The sequence below is a fragment of the Falco biarmicus genome, chromosome 8, assembly GCF_023638135.1.
Source record: "Falco biarmicus isolate bFalBia1 chromosome 8, bFalBia1.pri, whole genome shotgun sequence".
Lineage (NCBI taxonomy): Eukaryota > Metazoa > Chordata > Aves > Falconiformes > Falconidae > Falco > Falco biarmicus.
In genome coordinates, this window is record NC_079295.1 from 17,953,242 (window position 1) to 17,979,182 (window position 25,941).

The following is a 25,941-nucleotide window of genomic DNA, read 5'->3' on the forward strand; positions in this document are numbered from 1 at the left end:
TCTGGGATACATCTCTTCCAGAAATTCTTGATGAAGGTGACAGTGAATCTGAAGCAGATCAAGAGGGTGGAAGTAGTGAGGAAGATGAAGAGGAGGAGGAGGAGGAGGATGAAGATGGTAAGCATATGACTGACACCTTACTCATGATTGGTTGTAGATGAAACGGGAAAGAAAAGCTTAACTTGTTACACATTTTGTGACACTAAGAATGTTCAAAAGTTAAGGGATGTTTTCATCCTAAATTATTCTCAGATTTGCTAGTGTTTACTAGCAAAAAGTGTAAAAGTCTAAAAGGAAGCATTCAGCACAGGCAGAAAATGAAAAGCAACTTTGCCTGATTGTTCTTGACCATATCAGTTTCATGTGAGAAAAGCCTTGCAAATATAAGATATTAAAAACAATTAACATGAAAACACTGTCTTAAAAACTAGCAAAGACAACCTTCCTGGATGCCTGCTAGTGCTCTATCATATTTTTAGCTCACTTTCAAAATCAGAATGAGTTTTCTTACAACTGTATTTACATTCTGTAAGCTCTTAGTTCAGTTCAGCCCCTTTTCTTGATCTTAAGTGGAAGCAGTCAGTGTTTACACATTTTCAAAGGATGTATTTGATTCCTAGGAAAAAGGTTGATGGATGAATATAACTGAAGTGTTTGTGCGGACTGAGTTATTGAAAAGCCAGCTAAGTCCTGTTTTTGAATACCAAGAATGGATTTCCTCACCAGTTTGCTGGCATATTTCACAAATGAGCGAGCAGAGCTTCCTTCATGATTTATACTGTTACCAAACTTTAAAATAATGAAGGAATAGGGAATACCTTATGAATGAAGGTGTTACCCGAATGATTTTGGTTCGGAATGGATGTTTCTATACTTGCTCCAGGACAAAACAGAACTTCAGAATGCTGTAACTAGATCCTACGCATAACTGAAACAAATAATTTCCTGTTAAAATCAGGGAGACTACATAGAACATTGTATAGTTAAATTATGCAGAAAATACCTTGCTAATAATGTGGACAAGAAATGTTAAACTGAGAGGATGCAGTGGTTAAGTCATTTGAAAGGTCTTTAAAAGGAGAGTTATCCTCTTAAAATCTCTACAGATATATAGAGATACAAAATAACCTCTGAATATTCACTTGATAGTTATAAATGAGGCAAATGGTTTTTTTTTTTCTCTCCTTCTCTGTAAAAATAAAAACATAAACATGCCAAATAGTCCTAAATATTTCTAGAAAAAGTGTTGCACAGTGCGCTACAGACTTAGGTGTAATCTCTTAGAACAGCTCTATTTACTATTTACTATCTGCCTTAATGTTTTGCTCTTTAAAACCCATGTTTTTCTTTCCCAGGTCAGAAAGTTACTGTCCATGACAAAACAGAAATTAACCTGGTCTCCTTCCGTCGTACAATTTATCTTGCTATTCAGTCAAGGTAAATCTAATATAATTTGTACATGTATGAGTGTAGTTAATTTGAAATGGGTGAACTGGAATTCTCTTTCTTTTAAAATTCTTTTTTAATGTGCAATTTAAAAAAACCCAACCAAACAAAAATGAACAGGGAGGTGTTCTTTAGGGAGCCGGACCTGATTGTATAAAGCAGACTGTTCTGACAAATTAAATACCCGAATTCTCATTCTAAGATAAATCGTATGTTTCAAAATGTTTGAGTGGGACTTTTCTTTGAGGATTGCCATAATCAGAATGTTCTGAGTGAACAAGTTGGTGATCTTCAGATCATGCAGCATCTGAAGAATTTCTGAAAAAAACCTGCAACACACTTAAAATAGAGATGCTGTAGATTTCCTCCACTTCAGAGACTAAGTAGTTCTGTAGTGTGGTACTATTTAGGCCTGTTTCCATCTGCATTGTTTGGAAACTAAGTATACATATACCAACCCTGAAGTATACTCTATTTGTACGCAACTTGAAAATGAAATCCCCTTGCAGTACAAAGTCCAAATAAACAAAACGGGGTGGTATAACTCTGGTGTTACCTGGGTAAAAGGAGAGATGAATCTGTTGGATACCACTCAATTCCAAAAGTAGGTATGACCCTCAATATTCTGCAGGTCTGAACCTGCATGATACATGAGATAATGTAGTTGTGGTATTGATCATTACACATATCAATTAATACCATACTGAGATGTATGAAAGGCTCTTATGTTTCTGAAAGTTACTGTTCAATACTTTCTTGCCATACCCAAGTTTGTTTGTCTTTTACTTGGGTGGGGGAAGGTGCTTACTGGTAGCTAAAGGCTTGCAATATGCAAGAATGGGAGAGTGGTGTGTGTGGTATATACTTACTTCGGAGCTTATGTACAGTGCTTGCATTTCACTGTTTTTCAGGATGTGTAAAATGAGCTCATGTTTGTGTTTTGCTAAGTTTTGTAAGATGATATAATAGTAATAAGGGCTCAAATCATCTTGTTTTCAAATTGTCTGCAAATGTAATGACTTGGATTAATTTTCATGCATAAACTATGAAATACAAAATATTTATTTTAAAAAAACAACAGAAAACCCTAACAAAACAAACAGATTTTAAAATGTTAATGAGATACTTCAAAACAGTTGAAGTTTCAGCACCAACAATCAATCTTAATAGAATTCTGAAAAGTGTCTAGTGTACTGTATATTGCACAGATACTGAGAAGTATTTTTTCTGTTATTGCAGCTTAGACTTTGAAGAATGTGCTCACAAATTACTGAAGATGGACTTTCCTGAAAGTCAGACCGTAAGCCTTGCTGCTTATTTGTTTTTTGTTAACATTATTAAGAAATAGTATTATGGGAGTGTCTAGAATCCTTGCTCTTGTCCTGGGACCTAGTTTGTATAGTAAGCAGGTGAATGAGAATGACTCCTTACAGCTGTTGTTCCTCAAAATGGGTCTTACAATCTTAAGAGCAAATAGGCTAACGTGTATTTCGTAAGACATTTGTCTTGGGCAATTGCTCCTTTCTGCCAAGCAGTTCAAATGTTTGCTCATAGTCTGTTTTGAAGATGTTTGTTGGCTGGACTGTTGAAACATTTATCCTATGACAAAAGTACTGTAACATGGCAGTGATTCTCAGAGCTGTGTCTCTGAAGCAACTGAGTTGAAGGTCATACTTGCAGGCTGCTGTAGACTTTTCTCTGTGGGACTTGAAATGTAGCATAGTGGTAAAAGAATGTGGGTTTTTTTTCTTTTACAGTCCTCTTTGAATAATAGTGTATTGAATTAAAGCAGTTGTAAGTACGATTGCTTTGTTGTGATCTTGGAGACAATCAGGCGAAATGTGTTTTGTCTTCAAACACTGCAAGATCAATACAACTGGTATGTTTTCGAGTAAAGGAAACTGTCCTTCAGCTAGTACTTATATTAGATCCTGGTAGAATGTAAATACCCATCTAATTCTATAAACAGCTTTTCAGTCATCTGTAAGCCATCAGCATGAGAGTTGCGCTTGAGAGAGCTTTTAATTTTCTTGTGACTTTAATTATCACTATTCCGTTTTACTTGAAACAATGTGTGTAGAAGTAATTTTATTAGTATAATAATAACTAGTAAGTGGAGATCTGAGCTGTGGTTAGGTGTTCTTTGGAAATTTGGTTTAATCTAGTAATCAGAAATTGGTTTGCCTATTTTTTTCCAGTTCTTGTACTATTTTGTTATTAAGCAGTTTACATGGAAGTAAACTAAGAATTCAGATGATTGTTCTGCATTTTCTTACCTAATTCTATAATTCTGTGCATGAAATGCGATACTAAACATGCACAGGATTATAATTCTCAGTGCAGCATAACCTGAAGAACTCTTAGGAGGAAAAAAGATCCTGTTTTCCAGCAGATGATTCAGCTATAAAGCATAGAACAATCTAGAACATATGTGCTGTATCATACAATGGAGATAACAACTTGTGTAACTGTGCTCGTTAGGTAACTGCTTGGAGAACTGCTTAATTCTTGGTATTCAATATCATTGCAGTCTCTGTCAACTACTAACTATTCCATGGACAAGATCTATTCAGAAAAAATAAATTTACTGGGGGAAGAAAAAAACCCTAACCTATTAGTCAGAATCTTAGGTGCGTAAAAACAAGTAGACTTTCTCTCACCAGTTTATTCTGTATTTTTGAGATTTGACTTAATATTTGCTGCCAGTTTATTTCCTTTTGCTTTCTGTGAAGCCTTTGCATGCTGCAAATAAAAATAACTAGACAAACACAGATGAATTTAAGGGGTTAATTTTCATATATTTTATGGGGTGCTAATTTAGTGACTATGAATCTTTTTATATTACATAATCCTGTGAAGGGATTTATTTCTGTCTCAGCTTTGAGAAACTTTATATTTCCCCTATCAATCACAAATTAAAAATACATGAATGTTTCTGTATGCAAAATTTAAATGTGCAAACGTGTGGGTTTCTTTTTTCCTGCTGCACTGCAAACACAAAAATTGTTACTCCTGATTTTGTAGGAAAGCTCTCAGCAACTCCAGGGTCTAGTTTTGAGACTCAAGGAATTATGAGTAAACTGAATATATGTGGAACTGTTGGGAATCAATTAAATACAATGCTAACTAATTTAGAGCGCAGTAGCTTTGTGACCAGCAGCACTATAATCTCTGAAATGTTTTCACTTACTTTCAGGTCTCTTTAGAGACAGATGATTGGAGGAGGCAAAACATATCCCACTAGCTGTCTAGTCAAGTCTCTAGACAATATTATGTTGTTCTCTTAACATCTCATTCCAACAGATACTTTCCTATGACTTTGTGCTTTGGAAGATGTATGAAACTCACTGAACATCACAGTTTTAATATTAAAATCTATAGCATTCTTTGAAAACTATTACATTTGGATAAGTAAGAATTTATATATTTGAATATTAGTTTGTGATGCTTAGATAATTTATTTTGGTTAGCACACCACCCTATTAAAAAAAGAGGAATCTGAAGTGATGTAGTTATGATTCAGCTGTAATTGCTATGAATGAAATGCTTTTAAAATAAATGCAGAAGTGTATTTTTGGCATTTTGTATGTGTGCAAGTATATGTATCTAAAGAGAGCAAAATAAATCAGTATTAACCTATGATTTCATACTAGTTGTAGGAATTACTACAGTTCAAGGTTCAAAAAGGCTGTAAAGCTGCATCTTCTTATCACAGGGCCTCTTCTTCTTTTTTTCCCCTTAAAAATCATTACTTTTCACCTCACCATAATCAAAGATGTGAGAGCTTTGACTTGCTCGTTGTATAGACTTAGAGGTCCTAAGGAATGTTTATGGGGTAAAGAGAAAAAAGCCTGAGGTTTTCTGATCAATGTGAGAGCAGAAAGAACAACCAGATACAGACAATAAAATTATTCAAGGATTTATGGGGCTTGAGTCTGTCCATGTGCATAAAAAACTTGAATGCACTCAGCAGGAAGCTTCTGGTAGAATTAACTGCAAATTTCTAAACAAGAAAAATTTCTGATTTAAGCCTTTATTGAATTGATTCCCACTGCCTTCGTTATCAAAACAAACCACAGGATTATATTTTCAGCTGTAAAGCAGGGGGGGGTTGTTCTGTTTTACTGAAACCTTCAGCAACCTGTATTGCAGTATGGTTGTGTCTTTGTGATTTCTTTGCACTTTACAAGTCAGAGCTTTAACCTGTCTTGAGAAATTCCTGAAATGTTTACCGAATTCTTCGGTGAATCTTCAAAGCTGGTGTAAGAAAACTGCAATTTAGATTGAGTGTAGGAGCTGTGATAATGTCATGGTTGGCTGTTTCTTACAGTGAAGACCCTGTAGCTTAGAGCTCGTTCTCTGTGCCAACTCCTGCTATGGATGGCAGTTATGATGAGAAGCAGGGACTGAAGTATTGTTTAAAGCACTTTATGTCGCTTAAGAAGCAGGTGAAACTTAAAATTCCTGTTGCAAAATTTTTGTTCACGTTGTCTGATTTTACAGTAACTTTGTGTTTTTCTTCTGGAAAGCTTTACTTAATAAAGTCATCTTTTATTTCATTATCAAGATTGGTTTCCACAGGTTTTGAGTAGTTAATTGTCAATTAAATACAATCTGAAAACTGATAAGAATATTCAAAACCTGAAGACAGACATTTGAGACTAATACAGTCGTAATGATTTTCTTGCATGTTAATCGTTCCAGAAATATTTATGTACAGAGATTTTTGGCATGATGTAGCAGGGCTGAATTCAGAATATTTAGCTGTTTTTATCAGTGGTTGAATTATCAGATTATTGTGTCACATTAACTGCTGTTCAACACAAATGGGTTTTATGCTTAATATCAGTAATGGATCTGTCGCGCAGATCTGACTGACAGAAAGAGGGTTAAGGTTCAAATGGATAATCTTGGGAATAGTACAAAATACTGCTTTTTGGCATTGCAGTTCAGTACTGAGTGCTCAGGGGAATGTCGGCAGTCTTTTTTATTTGTTAGCCTAAAACTATTGTATTCTGACTTGAGATGAACACATTTTTCATTTTGCCATGAACTGAAATGCTGCTTTTTCTGAAGTGAATGATGCTGTTAAACAGAAACATTCATCTTCTGCTTCCCATCTGATTTGCATGCATTTAATTTTTAGTCTTAACTGTATATTCTCCTTCAAAATACCTATTCATTTCCTTCTCCTTGTCCTTTTATTTTTTCCTGTACCCCTTTTTTGGGTGAAAAGTTTGCCTACTGCAGTGTCCTATTTTTCTTTCTCAAGAAACCACGTTTTCTTTTCCAGGTTCACAAGCTCAGTTTTCATTTCCAGCTTTCCAGTTTTTCTTTTTTCCTTGACACTTCCCCTCCCCCTTCATTTATTTTTGCTCCAGGATTCTGGAAATATAATATCTGCTTCTTGTATCTGGATCTGTCTTTAAACTGCCCTCCTGATTATGCTTGATGAGTTTCTCGCCCTTTTTAATCCTTTTTCAGATGACTCCAGCATGTTCGGTGTTGTCTTCTGTGTCAAAGGGGCCCTTCTTTCGTTATTAAAATTAAATCTCCAAAAATGTATTAGTTTCTTCTGTATTTTATTAGTCTTTGATAGATAAAAGCAATGTGCTTTCCTGGTTCTCTGTCTTTTTGTAACCTTTCAGGTTTCCTCAGTCTGTATTCTATTTTGGCATGTTGTAGTTACCTTACGTGAGCAAAAGTGTTGCTTCTCTGTGGTTTTACATTGCCTGTTTCAAAATGGCTTCTGGACATTTATATTAATTTTTTTTGTCACATGTCTTCTTCCTGATACTTTTTCACACTGTCTCTTTCATATTACAGGTTTTTTCAGGATCCCCATGTGTGTGCTGCTTTGTAGATCCTCTCTTATTCTACCACTGTTTCTTAAAAAAAAAATAAAAAATTTGTAGGTTTTCTCAGTTCTGAGAATTTTTCCTAAATAGATTACTAAAAGCATGTTCAAATTAATTTTGTTTTTCCTGTTACTCTTACTTACAACTTCAGCAGATTAAATGGTATCACAGTCTTCCTGCTTCTGATTGTTTTATTTTCACCCCCACCTCTTTGTTTCTGACCTCTTTCCTGAATTGTTGCCCAGGTGTAAGAACCCTCTACATTTTACTACTTTATCTCTTGTGCTGACATCCATCCCCACTTGAGGATTAGGTTCCAAGTGGACTCTTACTAACCTAGCATGCCTCTGCTTCCTTTATTTCAGATCTGTGAATGCTGTTACTGTAACTCAGGTATGAAGACAACTGTATGCGTCTCCTGTGCATTGGGACTCTCTTGTTCCCTCATACTCTTCCATACAGATTCTTAGGCTTTAACAAAGGAGTTTATTGCTTTGTTATTGTTGTTGTTGATCGACACACTGTAGTATCTTAGTTCTGCTCTTCTGCATTAATTCTCATGTGTTGATTGCTGATTTTTTTTTTTAAGGAAAAAAACAAATTCAAGTAGTTGAATTTCTTCCTTTTCACAGTAGGTTTAACAGGAGGAGGCTTGCTTTTCTTGGTGTTATTAGATCCAACTGAAGCCTGCAGATCAGAAGTTGAAACACTTTGTTGTACTCCCTGCTGTTCTAAACAAACTTTATGGTTGCTTTTTAGCCATATGTTCAGTCTCACAGAGAACACTACTTCTCTTTTTTTAAAAAGTACTCTTATCATCTGTGTTAAAGCTGCATTAATCACATGCGTTACCAGAGACGAAAATTTAAATAAATTAAAACTGTAGTTAGAGGAGTATGGTATTACCAGTTGTTCTGGCTTCTGAACTATGAGGAAAGCAAACAAGCAAGCCTGACTAAAATGTCAGAAATAGGCTTTTTACTTAATGCTTTCCCTTAAGAGATTTTTGTTGCCTCTCTTCTTGGAGGAGTACATTCCAGTTTCTGATATTTTTATTGAAAGGAATTAAGGATCCTCACAGTAATACGAATCTAGACTGAAGTGACAACTACTTAGCTAGAGAATTGATCCATCTTTAGGAAAACATATGAGGAATATAGATATTTTTTCTTTTTTTCCTTTTTTTAAATTGACTGTCTGCAGAATATTTAATTTTAAAATTTGCTTAGCGTCATTCAAGCTGAGAGCAGAAAGGGAAATAAATGTCTTGCCTTGTTGCCCAGTCTCCCTCAAGGGGTGGAGCTGGGGACAACCTAACATATGTTCTTGATCTTTGAAAATGTGTGTAAAACAGATTGGCTTTTAGACTTTTGGTTGGTTGGTGGGTTTTTTTGGTTGTAATGTGAACTAAACTTGTATACAGCAATGCTTGGAACTTTGCTAAATTAAATTAGAGGCTCTTCTGTAGGAATATCTGCCCTTCAATGCAGTTAGCCCAGACAAAAGTAGTGGTCATAGGATTTTTTGTTTATTTATTTAATAGAAGAGAAAAAAGTTATTGTAGGCATAGCCTTCTTGAAAGAAATTATGCATGTTTGACACATTTTCATTTTTACAGGATGGTGTCACACTTGCTCAAAACAGTCATAGTTGAAGAGGTGGGGGTGTCAGTGTCTCTCTTGTGCTATTTATGCATTGAGTCTTGAATATAGCAGAAGTACTTGTTTTGACCTGACATTCAGTGAGAATGTAGTCCAGGAAACTGGTATAGAGTGGGATTGTCTAAAGCTGGTAATTATGTTCTGATCAAGCTGATGATTTCTTCGATTGATCAGTTTCCTTTGTTACAGGGCATTGTAACTGGTAGGTTTGGCAGCTGCACCGTGATTAGTTCACAGGTTTGCTGCTGCCTGTAAATGGTGATGATCATACTCCAGTAGATTTCCCATCTTTTGAAGCAGGCCTTTTTGTGGGCCTAAGATGCTGAATCAATCTGAATTTTCATAATTTATCAATTAAAAAGTAGTACATAGCACTAACTCTGACATTGTGGTTAAAAATATGTTTAATTGGAGTTCTGTTAATGCATAAACTTCCTTTATTTCCCTGCTTCTTTTGGTGTTACTGTCTGGAACTGTAAGTCTAATGGCATGGATACACCTGGTGTCCTGAACAATCTACTATTTTAACTTGGACTATCATAGCATTTAGTTCAGATTTATCATTAAATATAGCTGTACTTCTTTTAAAATAGATTGCCTTAACTCTGCCACTTCTATCAAAATCAAAGTGATCTTACTCTTTAACAGCTTATCTGAACATCAGCCTGGCTTGAAGCATTAGTTTTCTTTGTTTCCAGATGGTTTAGTATGATAAATAACAGTAAAATAATCATTATATTATATGAAATATAATATGTAATGAATATATTTTTTAGGTTCTTAATTCCTGATAGCTGAATGTTTGTAGTATATTTCAAAACTTCTGAAAGAAGCTGGCCCTCAGCCCAGTCTCCTTTATGTTGGAAAGGACTTGTGTGCGTTTGCAGCAGTTTCTTAGTTCGGGGTGCAGTAACTAATCCCTACTTACGGGACATAGTTCCCTAAACTTTTTGGCTATCTCTTTATGATCTGTTTGATCCTAAGAATATTTTAGACAGTCCATCAGTTTACAGTGTTTATTCAGTACATAAGATACATAGGTTAGCTTATATGGCTTCTGAATTATATTTTAAAATTGAGATAATTTACTTGATGCTAGAGATGTTTAGATCACAAGTTGAAAAGCAATCTGAGGTCTATTCCTCAGGAGTCTTCAAAAGGTGTTGAAGAATGAAAGGAATTGTTAGTGCTATTAGTAGCCTTGAGTTTGAGGTGGGTCCACACTCCCACTAGAAATTTTACATTTTTCAGGTAAAAATGTTGATTTGTATACTTGTTTATATTATGTTACTGTTTGGCCATTTTACACTGATCAAGGTTTTTACAAATTACATAGTAATTTGGACCTGGTTTTCACACTTGTAGGAGCCTCAAAAGACTACAACATCAAAAAAAAAAATAATCCCTGCTTCTGAACACTCTATAGTTGGGATATGAAATTTTGATAGGCAAGATACTGCTTCTTCAGTGGCTTTAATTTGCGTAACATGCAGTGCCATTGGCATCAGTGTAATCCCTGAAGAGTTAGAACATCAGGAAATGCACATACAGGTACAGAATCTGGGTATTAGGTTAAAATTTGGAAAGACCCATTGGTGGAACCAGTTTACCCTCTTTTATTCTCATCAGTTAATAATGTAGGTTACATACTTAATATTGAAAACAGTTTCTAAATAGTTCAGTAGGTGGGAATGAATTAGTTGCTTTGGCTGACCTGAGATATCTTGAATGACCAGAAGGATGGAATAGGGGTTATTTTTCATAGGCTTGTGGATCACACAAGAATAGGAGAAATTTGACGGGAGGAATCATTTAAGCATGTAGAGGGATTAGTCAAAATATCACTTCAAATAATTAGTAATGGATTAAATGAGGTCTTTTAAACCATACTGATATGGGATGCAACTTCCTTAAATACATGATATCCATTAGATAAGATTAATTTGAGCATATGCGCATAACTTTTAATGAGTTTACATTTTTCAGCTCTTACTGATTTCTTTACCAGAAAATACTTTTTCTAAAAAAAGCTAAAACTAATTTTTAACCAACATGAGTTCTTAAAGCTTAATTGTATTTTTTGGAAAGTAGGCTGCCTGTGCTTTATAAATGTGGCAGGTGATACTTATGTTAAAATATTTCTAATAAGCATAAAAAAAAGTTTTCTAAAATTGCATATCTTTGACATTAAAGATACTAATGAGGCAAAAATAGCCAGTTTCATTATATAGTTGGGAACCTCATTGCCTTTTCTGTGTATGTTGTGGTATATGTTGATGTCTGCAAAAATGAGGGTACAGAAGACATTACAGAATTATGCTATATTTGTGTGTTACTGATAGCAGGCGTTAGCTAGAATTCTGCCTAGACTTTGACCTTCCTAAGACATATGTATTCATTTCACCTAAAGAGATGGAATTGCTCAGATTACCTCAACGGCATCACTTAATTTTAAGTTTTGCATGTGTAGCCTTCAGGTGGAACAGTAGCAGAGTAGCTTTTAATGTTTGATGTTGCCAGACTTGTGTGTGGTGGGTGTGTGTGTGTGTGTTGCAGGCCTGTAGCAGCATGATTAAAAATATGTCTGTCCTTATGTCCAGTTAATGATTCCTGTGTCAAATGTTTTAAGTCTTATTTTTGCAAGATTTTTGATAACCATATTCAGCTTTAAGCATACTTTGCTCTAAATATAAAACAAGCTGAGGTTAAAAGTAATAAAGAAAGGGACAATAAAAATTGTGAAAGACCATTAGCTGACCAAACATAGGACAAACCTGAAGACAGTATAGTAAGCTGCCAAAAGCACTGCCTGTAGTTTGCCAAGAGACCACTTGCTGCTGAAGCATCTTCTGTGGCTTTGCCAGCCTTGTCTTTAAGTGGCAACTCAATGAATAAAGAAGAAAAAGAGGAGAGATGCTGGAAAAAAATAGGCACATGTGACAGTTACATTAAAATATGCAGCAGTAGGGAAAGCTTTTAAGGTAGTAAGTGAAACTAAAATACACTTCAACTGAAATAAGAGGAAAAAGGAAAAATGTAGCATCTGTAAAAGCAGTGCAAATGTATGAAATGCAAGGCAGTAATTTCATGTAATTCCAATTTCATATTGATTTAAACCAGCCTGTGTCCTTTACTAGGCTTGCTTCCAGCAAATCAGTTCCTTTAGTTCCGTGAAGAAACTTGTAGAAACCAAGTGCTGGCATTGATAGTTTTATATTTTAAGAAGCTACATTAGCTTACAGGGTGGGGATGTCTCATGATTGCTTCAGCTTACGTATGCAATGCATGGAACAGAGCTGTGTGGCTGGCAAGGGAGCGGGGGGTGGAAATAACAACTAGTTTCCAACTAGGGAGTGGAGAAGGAGACCTTTTGGAGGCAGCCTGTGGGGCAGCTCCAAGATTGCAGTCTTGGCTGGCTGAATGTGCAAATCTTAAAATACATGTCAAAAAACAAGCGAATGGGGGCGGGGGGGAAGTACTAAGTGTAAGAAGAAACGCATGATGAGAAGGGAGTGAGAAAGCTGAGTTGCTTTAGCTGTTCTATCTGCAGTGAACATAGCCTTTGTGTGAAGCTGGGACAATATAGAGTGGGCAGGGTGTGTTTGCTTTTTAAAATGGTAAAGCTGGGGGGAAAAAGTGAATCCAGGTTTTTTGTTTGTTTGGGTTTTGGTTTTTTTTTTCTTTCTCTCTTGCTAGTTTACCCTTTAAATGTACGATGTTACTTCCCATGTTAGGTTGAACCATTATTCTGTTTGGGTAAGAGTTGGTAAGAAATATTTAGGGAGATCTGTAAGAAATACAGTGTATTAGAGGGAGCTTTCTCCTTATCTTCTGTCTTAGCAGTTTGGGGAAGTGCCTTTTTTTCCATGACACAATAATGAATTAAGGGTCTTTGCAAAAGATCATTCACCATCTGTATGGGATGTCAGATATTTTCCAAGTGTTCTACTTACAGATCAGATAGTTATACATATTTTCTTAATGAAGCTGCATAGTTACTTATTGAGCATTGTATGAAAACTGTTGAATAACATAGTATATAAATTGTAAAATTGAGAAACAAATTCATTGCAATCTTCAAAGCAAGTGATGGACCAAAAAACTTGGGCTCTTCCTTCCATAAACATCACTAGAAGTATTATCATTGGGAGTACAGAGATGAGTTAACCTTTAAAAGCTATAAAGGAAGCTAGGATTGTCATGTGAACTTGTCCCATCTCTCAAAAAATAATTAAATCATTTTAAAGTTTGTTAATTTTTAATCTGGAAGACTGTTACTCTAGTCCTAACCTCGAGTTGTTTAGATAATGCTGGCAAGAATGTCTGTGGGCAAAACTGTTTTCATGCTTGTGGTTATTCAAAATACCCTCCTAGAAATCATTGTAATATTTAATTAAAATGTTAAAATACTTAATTACTGTAAACCACAGGGGATACCAATGTTGTAATTGCATTTAAGATGAGGAAGAAAAAGTAATTTGTTTTTCAAGTCTTGCTGACATTATTAGCAGTGGCATCAGCACTTTACCCTTTTTATTGTTTAAAAACTGATTAACTTCAGCATTACTGTAAACCACGATAATATAAAAAGTTAATATGCATTTTAATACATCACACTAATGCAGTGTGAGAGTGTTGAAAGGAATGCCTTTAAACACATCTGTAAGTCTGATACATTGCTGCCTTGTTAGTTGGAGGGGGTATTTTTTTCTTGTTCAGCATGGTTGGCTTTTTATTTGTTTTGAGAATTTGGGATGGGCAAAATGTTTCTTTTCAGAATACATGCTTGGAAAAACGGCACAAGTGGGAGAATATGAAATCTGGTGTATGTTACCATAAACTGGCGTAAGATATAAAGAGGACAAAATGCTTTAAATTATCAGGTATTTTTCTAGGTGAGCATTATTATTAGTTTGAAGAAGTTAAGCTAATCATAAAAGTATATGACTGACGGCCAAGGACCTATTTGGGAATGTCATGAATTGGTTTATGCTATGGAGTTTGTTTTACGAGAAAAAAGTAATTAAAAAAAATGATGGTGAAAAACTCCAGTCTTGTTTAAGTACCGTGTATTTCATGGCTCTTAATTGATACTAAAATGTCTGCTTCACTTGTCTTAATGTTTCAAAATGTGCCCTAACCGGTTGGTAGGTATATTACAGTCTGTAACTTTGTTTTAACCTCGTGTATGCTTACTTGCCCAGATCCCTGCTCTTAGCCACTGAAGGGCTCTGTTCCTAGAGGCAAGATGCAAATCAGAATCCACCTGTGTGTGCTTCCCTCTGGTTCTGCTTTGGTGTGCATGAAGAATAGGAGGAGGTAGCTGCCAGAGGTTGATTTGATAATGATCTTGGGGTGATGGTACTGGAGAACAAGGAGAAAGGGAGCCAGACAACATGTACTCCAAAAAGACTGTTCTGGATAGTTGGTATCGATGGAAGAGGAACATCTTCTGCAGGACTGCCACAGCTGGTGCTTTACATCTGTGTCCACCACAGAGACCGGGAAAAAATGGAAGGCAGGCTCTCAGTGGGGGGGATGCACAAAAGCCTTGGGAGGCTAATCTAGCTAGGCTTCCTCTGCTCCTTCCTGGCCAAGAAGGAGAGTTGCTCTTGTAGGGGCTGATTCAGAACATGAGCCTAAACCAGTTTCTTTAGAAAAGTTTCTGTTGCTCTCTTGGTTATAGAGGAAGTCTAGGCATATTGGCCTTGCAAGGTTGAGTTTAGTCTTTCTGAACATCACCCTCAGGCCTCTCTGGTGAAGCAATTGCAGTGAAACACTGCCTTCTGCTTGCTTATGGTAAGCAGAGCTTGTTGTGCAAATTATGGCTAAATAAAGATACTAGTACATACAAAATCTACAGATAATGTCTGATTTTAGAAATAGGCTGCTAAGCATCACATTGTATCTGAGTTTCCAAATGGCTTGTCTTGAAGCCATTGTGATGTTTGGAAGTTGCAAAGAATCTTCATTTTCTATAAATGCAGGGATTGGTACTATTTAAAAACAAACAAAAACCCAAAAAACACACAAAACCAAAACCACCAAAAAAAGCCCTCAAAGCCTTACCTTTCTATTTTATAACTCCTTTTTGTACTGTGGTATAGTCAGTTTGTGAATTAGTTTTGATCTTTTTTGGTTAGATGTACAGTGTGTTAACTCATAGATTTTAGCTTAAGCAGAACAGGGAGTTTGAATGGCAAAAGTTCATATGCATGTCCCAGATAAGTAGCTTTCTGAATTTCTCAATTTCTAGAAATTAAGTTACCAATGAAGTTTTATGTAAATGCTCTTATTTCAGAGCTCACAACCATGGTAAGGCTTTCTCTGGTATTTTGGTGCTTAGTAATGATGGGGTTTTTCTGCTGCTAGAGTGAATTTACCTAGAGAAATATTTTACTGTTTTTTTTCTTAAACCAGAAAGAACTCTGCAATATGATACTTGATTGCTGTGCCCAGCAAAGAACGTATGAGAAATTCTTCGGGTTACTGGCAGGGGTGAGTTGTGGTTTTAGATTTTACACTTCATAGTAGTTAATTTCATTTTTCATTAGTTTACTCTAATTTTTGTGTGTCAAACAAGCTTTAATGGATAAATGAAACTAACAGGTTTTTTATCATTCTGAAAATGGTTATATTAGTTGATTGGTTGTGTTTAGTGGATTGAATTAACATTTTGATTATGGTAAACATAGTGAGTTCAGAATGAGAGAACTCATTTCATATTGTTGCTTTTTTGCCTCCCTCTTTTCTCATTGCGATAGAGCGATAAATCAGTGGCAAAGCAATGGTACTAAAGAGGGGTAAAAGTATTATGAGGTACCATAAAATACCCTTTTTACAGTGCTGAGGATGAAGTTTGGAGACTCTTCTTAGTAGGTTTTATTTAGAGTACAAGACTGAATATTTACTGTCCTGAGGTTGTGGGTGTGTGTGGGTTTTGTTTGTTTTTCAGTAAACAGCTAGCTCTTTCTTTTTCTGTAACTAATTGCTAATTTAGTTGCAGTTATCGCTTAGTTAAATTTTCCTTATCTATGATATTATCAGATCTGACTAGTTAAGATAAACTACTTCTCAAGGGAGTAATTATGCTGAAAGGAAGGTTTTTTTCCATTTGTATTTTATTTTATCCAGTATTTGAGGTGGTACTTCTGCTGACAGTTGGTTACAAAGCACTAACCATACAAATCTACACATTTGGTAGAATATGAACGTTAATTTCCATGTTCTTTGGAATGTTTACATCCAGAGTATCTTGCCTCTGTGTTCCCTGCTGCCTCTCTCTAATTTTAAATAGTCATTCAATGATGTAATGAAAAAAGTTACATTTAATGGGGTTACATCAGGTGAAAATAGTGGATGTACAGAAGTAAAGGAAATTGCTGGATAATTTGCTGTAGTTCAAAACTGATAATTACTACTTTGCAATGCAGATAAGCTTTTTGTTTTGACAAACTGCTAAAACAATAAAATGTATTCATTTGAAGGTGTGTTCTTCTCCTCAAATGGTTATTTAAAAGGAAAATAGTTCAGTAAATATTTGCACCATTAGGTCACTTAGATGTAGGTTATTTGCATGTTTAATATTTTGTTTAATCTGGTTGTTTGAATTGTGCAATGTTGTCGCAGCGTTTCTGCATGTTAAAAAAAGAATATATGGAATCCTTTGAAGCTATTTTCAAAGAACAATATGATACTATTCATCGTTTGGAAACGAACAAACTGAGGAACGTTGCCAAGATGTTTGCTCATCTCCTGTACACCGATTCAATTCCCTGGAGTGTAAGTGAAAAAGGCTATTGTCCTAGATTTCTTTTTCAATAATTAATCTCCAGTATTCAGAAATAATGCATAATACATTAGTTTTAGTATTTATTCTACAATTTGAAACTACTTGTATTTTTAGCAAACTGGATTATTTTAAGTATCTTCTCAGACACTGTTGAACAATTCTTTTGCTCCATCTCCTCTTTCTGCCTCCAGTGCATCATGATCCTCCCTCCCCCCACTTCTTAAGGAGTTGATTTAAGCTGTTATTTTATGGAGCTCAGCTGGAATTGGTTGATTAAAATGTACTTTTTTTTTTAGAATTTTGAACTTTTAATCAGCAATGTAAATAGCAGAACTATAAGAAATTAAAAAATACTGCCATTTTATCATTTAAGTGCCAAATAACTAAAAATAGTCTTTCATACTGAGATATAATGATGTGACATTAAAAATGAAGAAATAAGTGTCAAGGTAACTTCTCTTTTCATACTGTTTTATTCTTGGTTCGTAGCCTAGCCTAATTGTCATTCTTCAGGCATGCACAAGTCAGTCCAGATATTTCACCCCTTTAGAACTGCAGTCCCTAATCTTTAATTGTGAGACGTTCACACATCTGACTTTCTCTTGTGGAGCTTTCCTGAATAAAATAAAACCTTAAAGAATTACTAGCATAAATTGATCAGAAGCTGCTCCCAGGTGGTATAAAAGAATTTTTGAGGAAGAAAGTCTTGACTAGGAATTTACAGGGCTTATGTTATTGGGAGTGTGTTTGTGTGTATTCAAAATCAGTCTAAATTGGTTATTCCGTAAGAACAAAGGTTTTAGGTAAATAAAAGAACATGTGTTTATACTTAAGGGGGGGATTCTAAATATTTTTCTAAATACTTTCAGGTCCTTGAATGTATAATACTGAGTGAAGAAACTACCACATCCTCCAGTAGAATTTTTGTAAAAATATTCTTTCAGGAGCTCAGTGAATATATGGGACTACCTAATCTAAATGCAAGATTAAAAGATGAGTAAGTTGAAAATTTATTTTCAAAACTGTAAATTTGATTAGTTTCTTTATCTGAAAAAGAGCAGATAAGAACTCTGTTTTCAAGTTTAACTAAGACTGCAGTTCTGTAGCTACAGCACTTCAAGAATATTAATGTACAGATTTAGTCATTGCAAAGAGTCCCATTAGCTGAGTGTGCTACCATCAATTTGGGTTTATGTATGTGCATGGCTATTTAGGAGATGTATCTTTTATTTATTGTTTTCCCAATGATACTCAGCTTGTGTAAGAATTTTTGAAGTGCAAGTCTTTCTATGTATTGTCAGCTATACAGCTGTAAAATAAATCATAAGAATTGTTTAGATTGGAAAAGACCTTTGAGATTGTAGAGTGCAACCATTAACCTAGCGGTGCCAAGTCCACCACTAAACCATGTCCCTAAGTGACACATTTGCACACCTTTTAAATACCTCCAGGGATGGTGACACAACCACTTCCTTGAACAGCCTGTTCCAATGCTTGACCACCCCTTCAGTGAAGAAATTTTTCCTAATATCCAGTCTGAACCTCCTGTGGCATAACTTTGAGGCCATTTCCTCTTGTCCTGTTGCAGACTGACCCCACCTGCCTACAACCCCCTGTCAGGCAGTTGTAGAGAGAAATAAGATCCCCCCTGAGCCTCCTCTTCTCCAGACTAAACCACCCCAGTTCCCTCAACCACTCCTGATAACACTGGTGCTCCAGACCCTTCACCAGCTCCGTTGCCCGTCTCTGGACACGCTCCAACACCTCCATGTCCCTCTTGCCATCAGGGGCCCAAAACTGAACACAGGATTCGAGGTGCAGCCTCACCAGTGCTGAGTACAGGGGGACAGTCACTTCCCTGGTCCTGCTGGCCACACTTACTGTGGATACAAGCCAGGATGCTGTTGACCTTCCTGGCCACCTGGGCACACTGCTGGCTCACATTTAGCCAGCCGTCAGCCAGCACCGCCAGGCCCTTTTCCACCAGGCAGCTTTCCAGCTGCTCATCCCCAAGCCTGTAGCACTGCATGAGGTTATTGTGACCCAAGTGCAGGACCTGGCACTGTTACTGTGACTTTTTTTCTAACAAAACTTTTTTTTTTAGGATTGGTTGCTTATCCTTAAGTGTAGTGTAAGTAATATATCCTTTTAGGCCTGTATGTGATTTAATGCGTTGCATTCTGGCAGTATTCCTTTCAGTTGCTTGAGCTATTTCCTGTAAACTGGGATTTCTTCTCTGTATGATGGAGAATTTAGTAGATGCTTTAGTTTATGTAAAATTAAACTTGAAACTGTACTTAGGGCCCTGTTTGGTGGGATTTCAGGATAGGTACTTAGATCTTTGAACTTCTCGGTCACCAAGTATTACCCTTTGCTATCACAGGCTACTGTGATTTCACAGGTCTCTTCAGGGCTTCGTAAAATCAGGCTTTCTGTTATCATAATCTGACAGTATGTACGTAATTCTTGTATGTGTGAAGAAATTTGTTTTCATAAAATGGCAAGTTTTTAAATAGCGTTTTGATTAGATACATCAGATAGAAACAATGAAGGTATTGAAAAATGCATGAAGATAAAACTTTTGTTCTATGGAGATACATGCAGTTTCTTTTTCAGTTTATCAGTGTAAATGAGAATTAGTGATAAGCTTGCATGGTGTTTAATTTAGATGTTTTTTTTCCATCAGAACATTGCAGCCTTTCTTTGAGGGATTATTGCCTCGGGATAACCCAAGGAACACTCGCTTTGCAATCAATTTCTTCACTTCTATTGGCCTTGGAGGACTAACGTGAGGAACACTTTTTGATTTGATATTTACTTTCCTTCTCTCCTTTCCCTCTGCTAAAGAAAAATAATAATAATAAAAAAATTTTGTTAATTAGGGATGAATTACGGGAGCATCTTAAAAATGCACCAAAACTGATAATGACACAGAAACAAGATGTTGAGTCATCAGATTCATCTTCATCTTCAGAGACAGACTCTTCCTCAGATTCTGATTCTGACAGCAGCAGTAGTAGCTCAGAGTCATCCAGCAGCAGTGACTCCTCATCGAGCAGCGACAACAGTAGTGACTCAGGTACTTAAACAGTAGTTTTACAACCATTTACTTCTAGTTACTTCTGTGTACCTATTTGTTTCTATATGTGTGCTTGTTTTGAGGAAAAACTAGCTAGAGTATTAGTTTCTCTGCTTTAAGAACTAATAATTAAAAAAAAACAACTTGAAAGTTTTATAATACTAAATTTGCTCATGGAAACGTATTTTAGATTCAGAAAAACTGAATTCCATTTTTAGAGACTTAAATATGTGAGGAGCATTGTTCCGTAGATTACACAGTTGATACCTTTTGCACAGTACTATCACTTCAGTGTAGTGGAGGATGGAGGGATTAGAGTCATTCCCTATCAGTATCTCTGTGGGATGTTTATTGCTGAGCTGTAGAGACTCCTGTCTACAACTCTTTTTTTTTTTTTCTTTTTTTTTTTTTTTTCTGTTTGCATGGCTTGATTGAGTGAGCTGAAATACTACTTGTGTCCTTCCCTATAAATACGTACTAATTCATGGGTCAGAAATGACATTGTTCAGTTCTAGTTGTGTGTTTAAATTTTATTTGCCTTCCAGATCTCCATTTCTAATTCCTCTTCCTCAGGAAGAGTTTATGTGGTGATACAGTGAAGGCTCTTGTCTGTAGAGAGATCTCCAAGGAAGAATGTTTTTGCTGACAACTGAGTATTTTGTAGTTTTATGCATTATACTTAGTGTTCAGCACCTTATACTATCCTGCAAATAGAACCTTCTATTTGACATGAAGTGTCATAAATACTGTTCAATCTACAAAGTACATGCTAGTGTGGGTTAAGGTGTGCAGTGTCCCCCACTGTATGTAACGTGAGCAGATGATAACACAGCATGACTTTCTATAGTACAGAACCTTGCTGATTCAAAGTTAATTTGATTTATTACGTGCCTTTGAAATGAAAATGTTGATTAATAATATAAAAGCAATGTAAACTGCTCGTGCTTTGGAAATGCCCTGTTCTCCATTGCAGTCTTACTGTACAGAGTCTGATTTGTGTGTCATCGCATTAACCGCATTAATGACGGCAAAGCATTAGAGGAGGGCACAGTTAAACAGGGTCAGAGAAGGCGTTGGTTCAGCAGAGCCAGATGGCTCCTGCATAGACAGCTGCGGCTCTGCTGAGCTGTTTGATAAGAACCAGAGGGGTAAGTCCTCAGTGACAAACCAACTGAGTCTGCAGTCTGCTAGTACAAACACTTTATTTTTGTAAATTTAGGACCTTCATTTTTACTCTTTGGCCTTTTTTCATTCAGGAACACATTCATTAAAACTTCCATTTTTATATCTTTGCAGCCTGGTTTCACTTTTTTGCCCTGGTTCTTGTGTACTTAGATACAGTGGTCAGAATGCTAATTAGAGATAACTATTCTTTAATGTTAAACTTGGTTGAGGTCTGTTACTGGTTATAACTAACAACTTGGTAGAGTTGAAAGGCGTTTTATTACGGTGTTTTAACAGTGCTGTGTATAAGTGAAAGTAGAAAACCTACAGGTTAGAAATTGAGCATACCGCTAAATTGGAGATTACTGTTTTACTGACAGTTAATCTGTGGAATGTTACCACATAGCTCAGCATTGCTCTGAAGAAGTTAGTCCAACCAAAACAGGTCCAGGAGAACACAAAATTTGCCTGTAATCAAGCATCTTGTTCCTTTGTACTTACTTGCTCAGGTCTTTTTCTGATTCTGGGAAAACACTTCAAAAAAACTTTTATGTATTTAATCTATCTGAACTGATCCATCATCACATTTTCTCAGAATGCCTGGAAGCTTTAGTTCAGATGTGAGGCTAGCCAGCTGCTGTAGAATGCAGGTGACGTACTATTAAATCCGTTTATGGCTCTGGTATTTTCAAAAGGTGATTATATAACAGCTAGCTAATAGTACTGTACTTCATACGATAAGGTGAATTGATGACTGTTTTAAGTGGCTGTTACTGATAAGTACCGTCAAGTGAAATCTAGAGATTCCTTATAAAGAACAAATAGGAAGAGTAGGGCCTCTTCCACTGAGATGAGGACAACTGTGTATTTAGAAATAGTTTTAATTAATTGTTGACAAAGCTGTCACTGTTTCTCCTGAAAATGAGCCAGAGGGCCATTGTTATGTTGCTGTGGTACCACTATCTGAAGCAGTTTCATCATGCCACTGTTTCCTCATAGGATAATGTTGGAGATTTTTTTTCCCCATCTGCTGTTTTTAATCTCCGCTGACTGATAAGCTTTTCCAGGAAGTAATTGGAAAAGTAAATTTTCTAGAGACTGGATGGTCTGGGAAAGGTGATCTTTCTAAAAAAAAAATTATTTGTGGGAGTGCTTTGATGTATGACTTTACAGCCTATGCCTGGTCCTTTTCCATCAAGTCTACAAGGAGATGATGATGGGTAGAGGTTCTCAAAAGTCAGGCATCACTTGCAGATAGCCAAGAGATAAAAGCCCTGCTGATGGGTACTTGTGAGTGGCAGCCGTATCTGTACAAATTTGAGCGGTTCCCTCTTAAGCAGTTAACTGGGCGGGGAGGGGTGGAAGCAAGATTGTTGGAATTTCATCAGTACATAGAATTTCAAATCTTTTCAAATATGAAAACATCTCACATAATTCAAGAATTTTTTGGTTAACAGGTTTGCAGATCTTGTCAGATTCCCATTTAGTGAGTTACTCTATTTTAACACTGACTGCTTAGTAGTGTTTTGCGTTCAAGTGCAGGTTTGTTGGGTGTTTTTTATAAACTGAGGAAGAAATTTCTTTTTTGTTTGAGCTGCATCACATCTTGGTACCTGTGTAGGCGTAGTAAATGGGATAAATGCAGAAGGCTATTCCCTAATTTACTTGTATGCTCTTAAGGTCACAACACATCACCCCAGAACATCTTTGATGACATGAGGTTCTTGTGTTGCGAACAGTGGAGTTACTGAGAATTGTTGAAGCTTAGAGGAAAAATGGATCGTAGTCCTGGGCTTGATAGTCAGTTCACACTTTTATGGAGAATTTCTCCTTATGTAAAATAAAAGGACTGTAATGCGGGCAGACACTTAAAAATAATCAGTCCCTGCTCAATTAAAGAATGGCTGAATTTTCCCCCGTTGCATGAGACGCTCAGTTGGGGGCTGGAGAGGGGGCAATAGCATCTAAGCTCATTATTTTGGAACCTTTGTTCAGATATGTACACAAAAATGTTCTCTGGCAAAACTCTCTAGAACTTTCTACATAGTTTAATAAGTTAAGCATAGTAAATTAAAATACAACCTTATTCCCATAATTCGTTATAATTTCAGATGTTCCTAAGGCCAAAAGAAAGAGAATGCAAAAGAAGAATAGAGAATCTGAAAAAGTTTCCAGGAAAAAACAAGAACAGAAAAGGAAATCACTTGAAAAGAAAATGAGGAGGCGTCAGCAAGAGGAAAGAAGTGATACTGAGAGCAAATCAGAAAGAAATCACCGGAACTTGAGAGAATCACACAGGAGAGATGACGTATCAAAATACCATCACAGAGATGAGTCCAATGGCAGAGATGGTTACCATAGTGGAAAGGATAGGAACCATGAAAGAAGTAAGGATCTAGAAAATAAACACAGTAATTCAAAACTGAAGAAAGCAGAGAGAAGAGCTTCTTTGTCTGATGATGAGAATTACAGACACTGGAGCAAAGATAATGGACATCGCAGCAGAAAAAGAGAAAGATCAAAATCTAGAGAGAGAGGCCATAACAATTCAAGTCCAAGAGAGGAGGAACAAGAAGACAGATACGGAAATGGTTCCGAGAAATACCGTGAGAAGCACAGCCGTTACTCTGACCAGTACAGAGAACCCAGAAAGAATGAGGACAGACGAAGGGATAGTTCTCCACACAGACGAAAATAATACCTAACCAGAGTTTGAAATCAATGTGCATTTCTGAGCTATTAAAACTGTATTTTAAAATCTATTACTGAACTTTCCTTAAAAAAAAGATTTTGTACAAAGTGATAGTTTGCATTTGTAAGTTTTCTCAGACTTTTTCAAATTTTCAGTACCACTTTTTTTCTAAGTATTGTTATGAGGCTTTCTTTTAAATTCTTACTTTGGAAAGGCAAAGCTGTTTATTTTGTGAATAAAACTGTTAAGATCTTAGCAAAACGGGTGTTTTTGTCAGTTTCAGGGGTTTGTACCTTTATGGTCTGAAAAGCATTGGTTTTTAACTTTGTTAATTGAAAGATACTGAAGGTAGGGTGATAAATCTAAGTGTTGCAGATTATGATGCAAATGCTACATGAGAAGGGTTTATGAAAATTTTCAAACATCGCAAGTGTTTCAGGCATTCTGTAGCTGTATATTTTTTCAGCTGCACAGACATAAAAGCAAGTTTGACCAATATTTTCAGGAAATACTTCAGGTGACTTTTTTTCCTCTTCTTCAAGAGTTAAAAATTGGAAAAGCAATATTACTGTTTTAAATTTCACATTTGAATGTGTGTCAACTTTTTCTGTTACTTTTCACAATGTTTTTTAATACTGTAACATCCTGAGCTAGTCACACTTGTGATTTTAGAGATAGGGGAAGAAATGTCGTGGGGTGGTGCTTTTTTTTTTGAGGGGTTTTTTTTTCCTTTCTAAATAAAAATTTGATTCTTAAAGTCATACATTTCAACTAGCCCTGCAAAGGAAGTGTTTAAGGAACATCTTTCACAGTGTATAATAATAGTAATAAAATTTAAATACACTTTTTTTTTATTTTTCCCAAAAAACTTTTTTACACTTTTTGAACTACACATCGTGAAGTGCTCAAGTTTATTGGAAGTAAAGTTTTGGGGGCTGGTGGTAGAATTCAGTTGCTGCAGCAGTTTATAATATATAATGGTTCTACCTGGAGTCATTTGAAGCAACTAGCTCAGAATTCTTTGTATGAGTAATGAATCAAAATCATCTGGTTAAGACTTAAAATCTCACTAATAACAAAGGAGAATTTTTTAAGTCTTTTGGCATAAGTAGGAAATAGTGTGGACAGTAGGAAGGACAGAGGTAATGGTTGTATATTATGTAATTGTTGAGGCTGTCACTACTTTTTTTTTTACTTTGTGAAACATATTTCATGTGTACATCATATTTCATCTTGTATAAAGCATAGAAAATATTTGAGCTGTTTTATAACAGAAAATAGAACAATTCCTAAGGAAATAGATCAGTTTTGCCTAAATCTTGTCAACATTTTTCTAAGAAAAATGTCATATTCAGAATTTTTTTCCTGTATTTATCAGAACTTAGTTCTGTAAGCTTTCATGTAATAAAACATTTTGAGTCAAAAATATTTGCATGGAAAATAAATTCGGAGAAAAAAAAAGTTTTCTATCTTATATACCACACAGCTAAAAATGCTGTAGCGGTATCACAAGGTATATGTTGTTTAAACTGTGGTGGTTTTTTGTCCAACGCACTTCTCATTTTCAAAATGATTTGTGCATTTTGGCAGTATGTGTTAATTCCAGGAAAACAATTTGAAAGAATGCTTTCTAAAAAGAATTCTGCTGATAATGTAGAGCTGCTTTGATAGCTCTCTATGAACATTATTGAAAATTATTTGTACTCATAATGGTTTATTTGTACAAACTTAATTTATCTAGAGTAATACTTCATTTACTATGTTATGGGTTTAATAGCATAAATTTTATTAACCCATAACTTTTGAGATATTCTGTTCAAGTTAACAAGCATGTTAATTACATCTATAATAAATGGGACTACATTAAAATAATAAATGTGAAAACATTAAAACATTTATTAAAAAATAAAGCATTTGATCCTTGAAAATGAATCAGGAAATGCCAACTTAAACATCTCCAATTCTTTGTGTTATTTCATATGGGCTAATAAAAATATGGTGGTCTTTGACAAAGGTGAGGTTAGGCATTGAGGTCGGGTCTTAGCTGCATTTACAATTTCTTGATTTGTTTCTTTATTTCCAGAAAAAAGTAATAGATATTTAATACCTAGCTGTTATTTTTACCGTTACTACTGTGGGCAGGTTAGTGTTCACTAAAAGGAGTAAGACAATGAGAGAGGCAGTGGTCGCGTGTTCTTCCCAGTTCTTAGCAGACTATTGCTTAAGAGGTTCCTGAGCCAGAGGCACTG

General features: G+C 35.7%; 1 protein-coding gene across 2 annotated transcripts in view; it reads left to right on the forward strand.

Moving 5' to 3' along the window:
• The window catches only part of CWC22 (CWC22 spliceosome associated protein homolog), a 35,204-nt gene extending 9,560 nt beyond the window's left edge, over nucleotides 1-25,644 (forward strand). For both annotated transcript variants that reach the window (XM_056349002.1, XM_056349003.1), the window contains exons 12-20: nucleotides 22-117; nucleotides 1,356-1,437; nucleotides 2,686-2,746; nucleotides 15,386-15,463; nucleotides 16,595-16,747; nucleotides 17,627-17,754; nucleotides 19,444-19,545; nucleotides 19,640-19,836; nucleotides 23,112-25,644. In XM_056349002.1, the coding sequence (XP_056204977.1) occupies nucleotides 22-117; nucleotides 1,356-1,437; nucleotides 2,686-2,746; nucleotides 15,386-15,463; nucleotides 16,595-16,747; nucleotides 17,627-17,754; nucleotides 19,444-19,545; nucleotides 19,640-19,836; nucleotides 23,112-23,698 (1,484 nt within the window). In that variant the 3' untranslated portion in view covers nucleotides 23,699-25,644. The remainder of the gene's footprint in view (nucleotides 1-21; nucleotides 118-1,355; nucleotides 1,438-2,685; nucleotides 2,747-15,385; nucleotides 15,464-16,594; nucleotides 16,748-17,626; nucleotides 17,755-19,443; nucleotides 19,546-19,639; nucleotides 19,837-23,111) is intronic.
• Nucleotides 25,645-25,941: the final 297 nt, after the last annotated feature.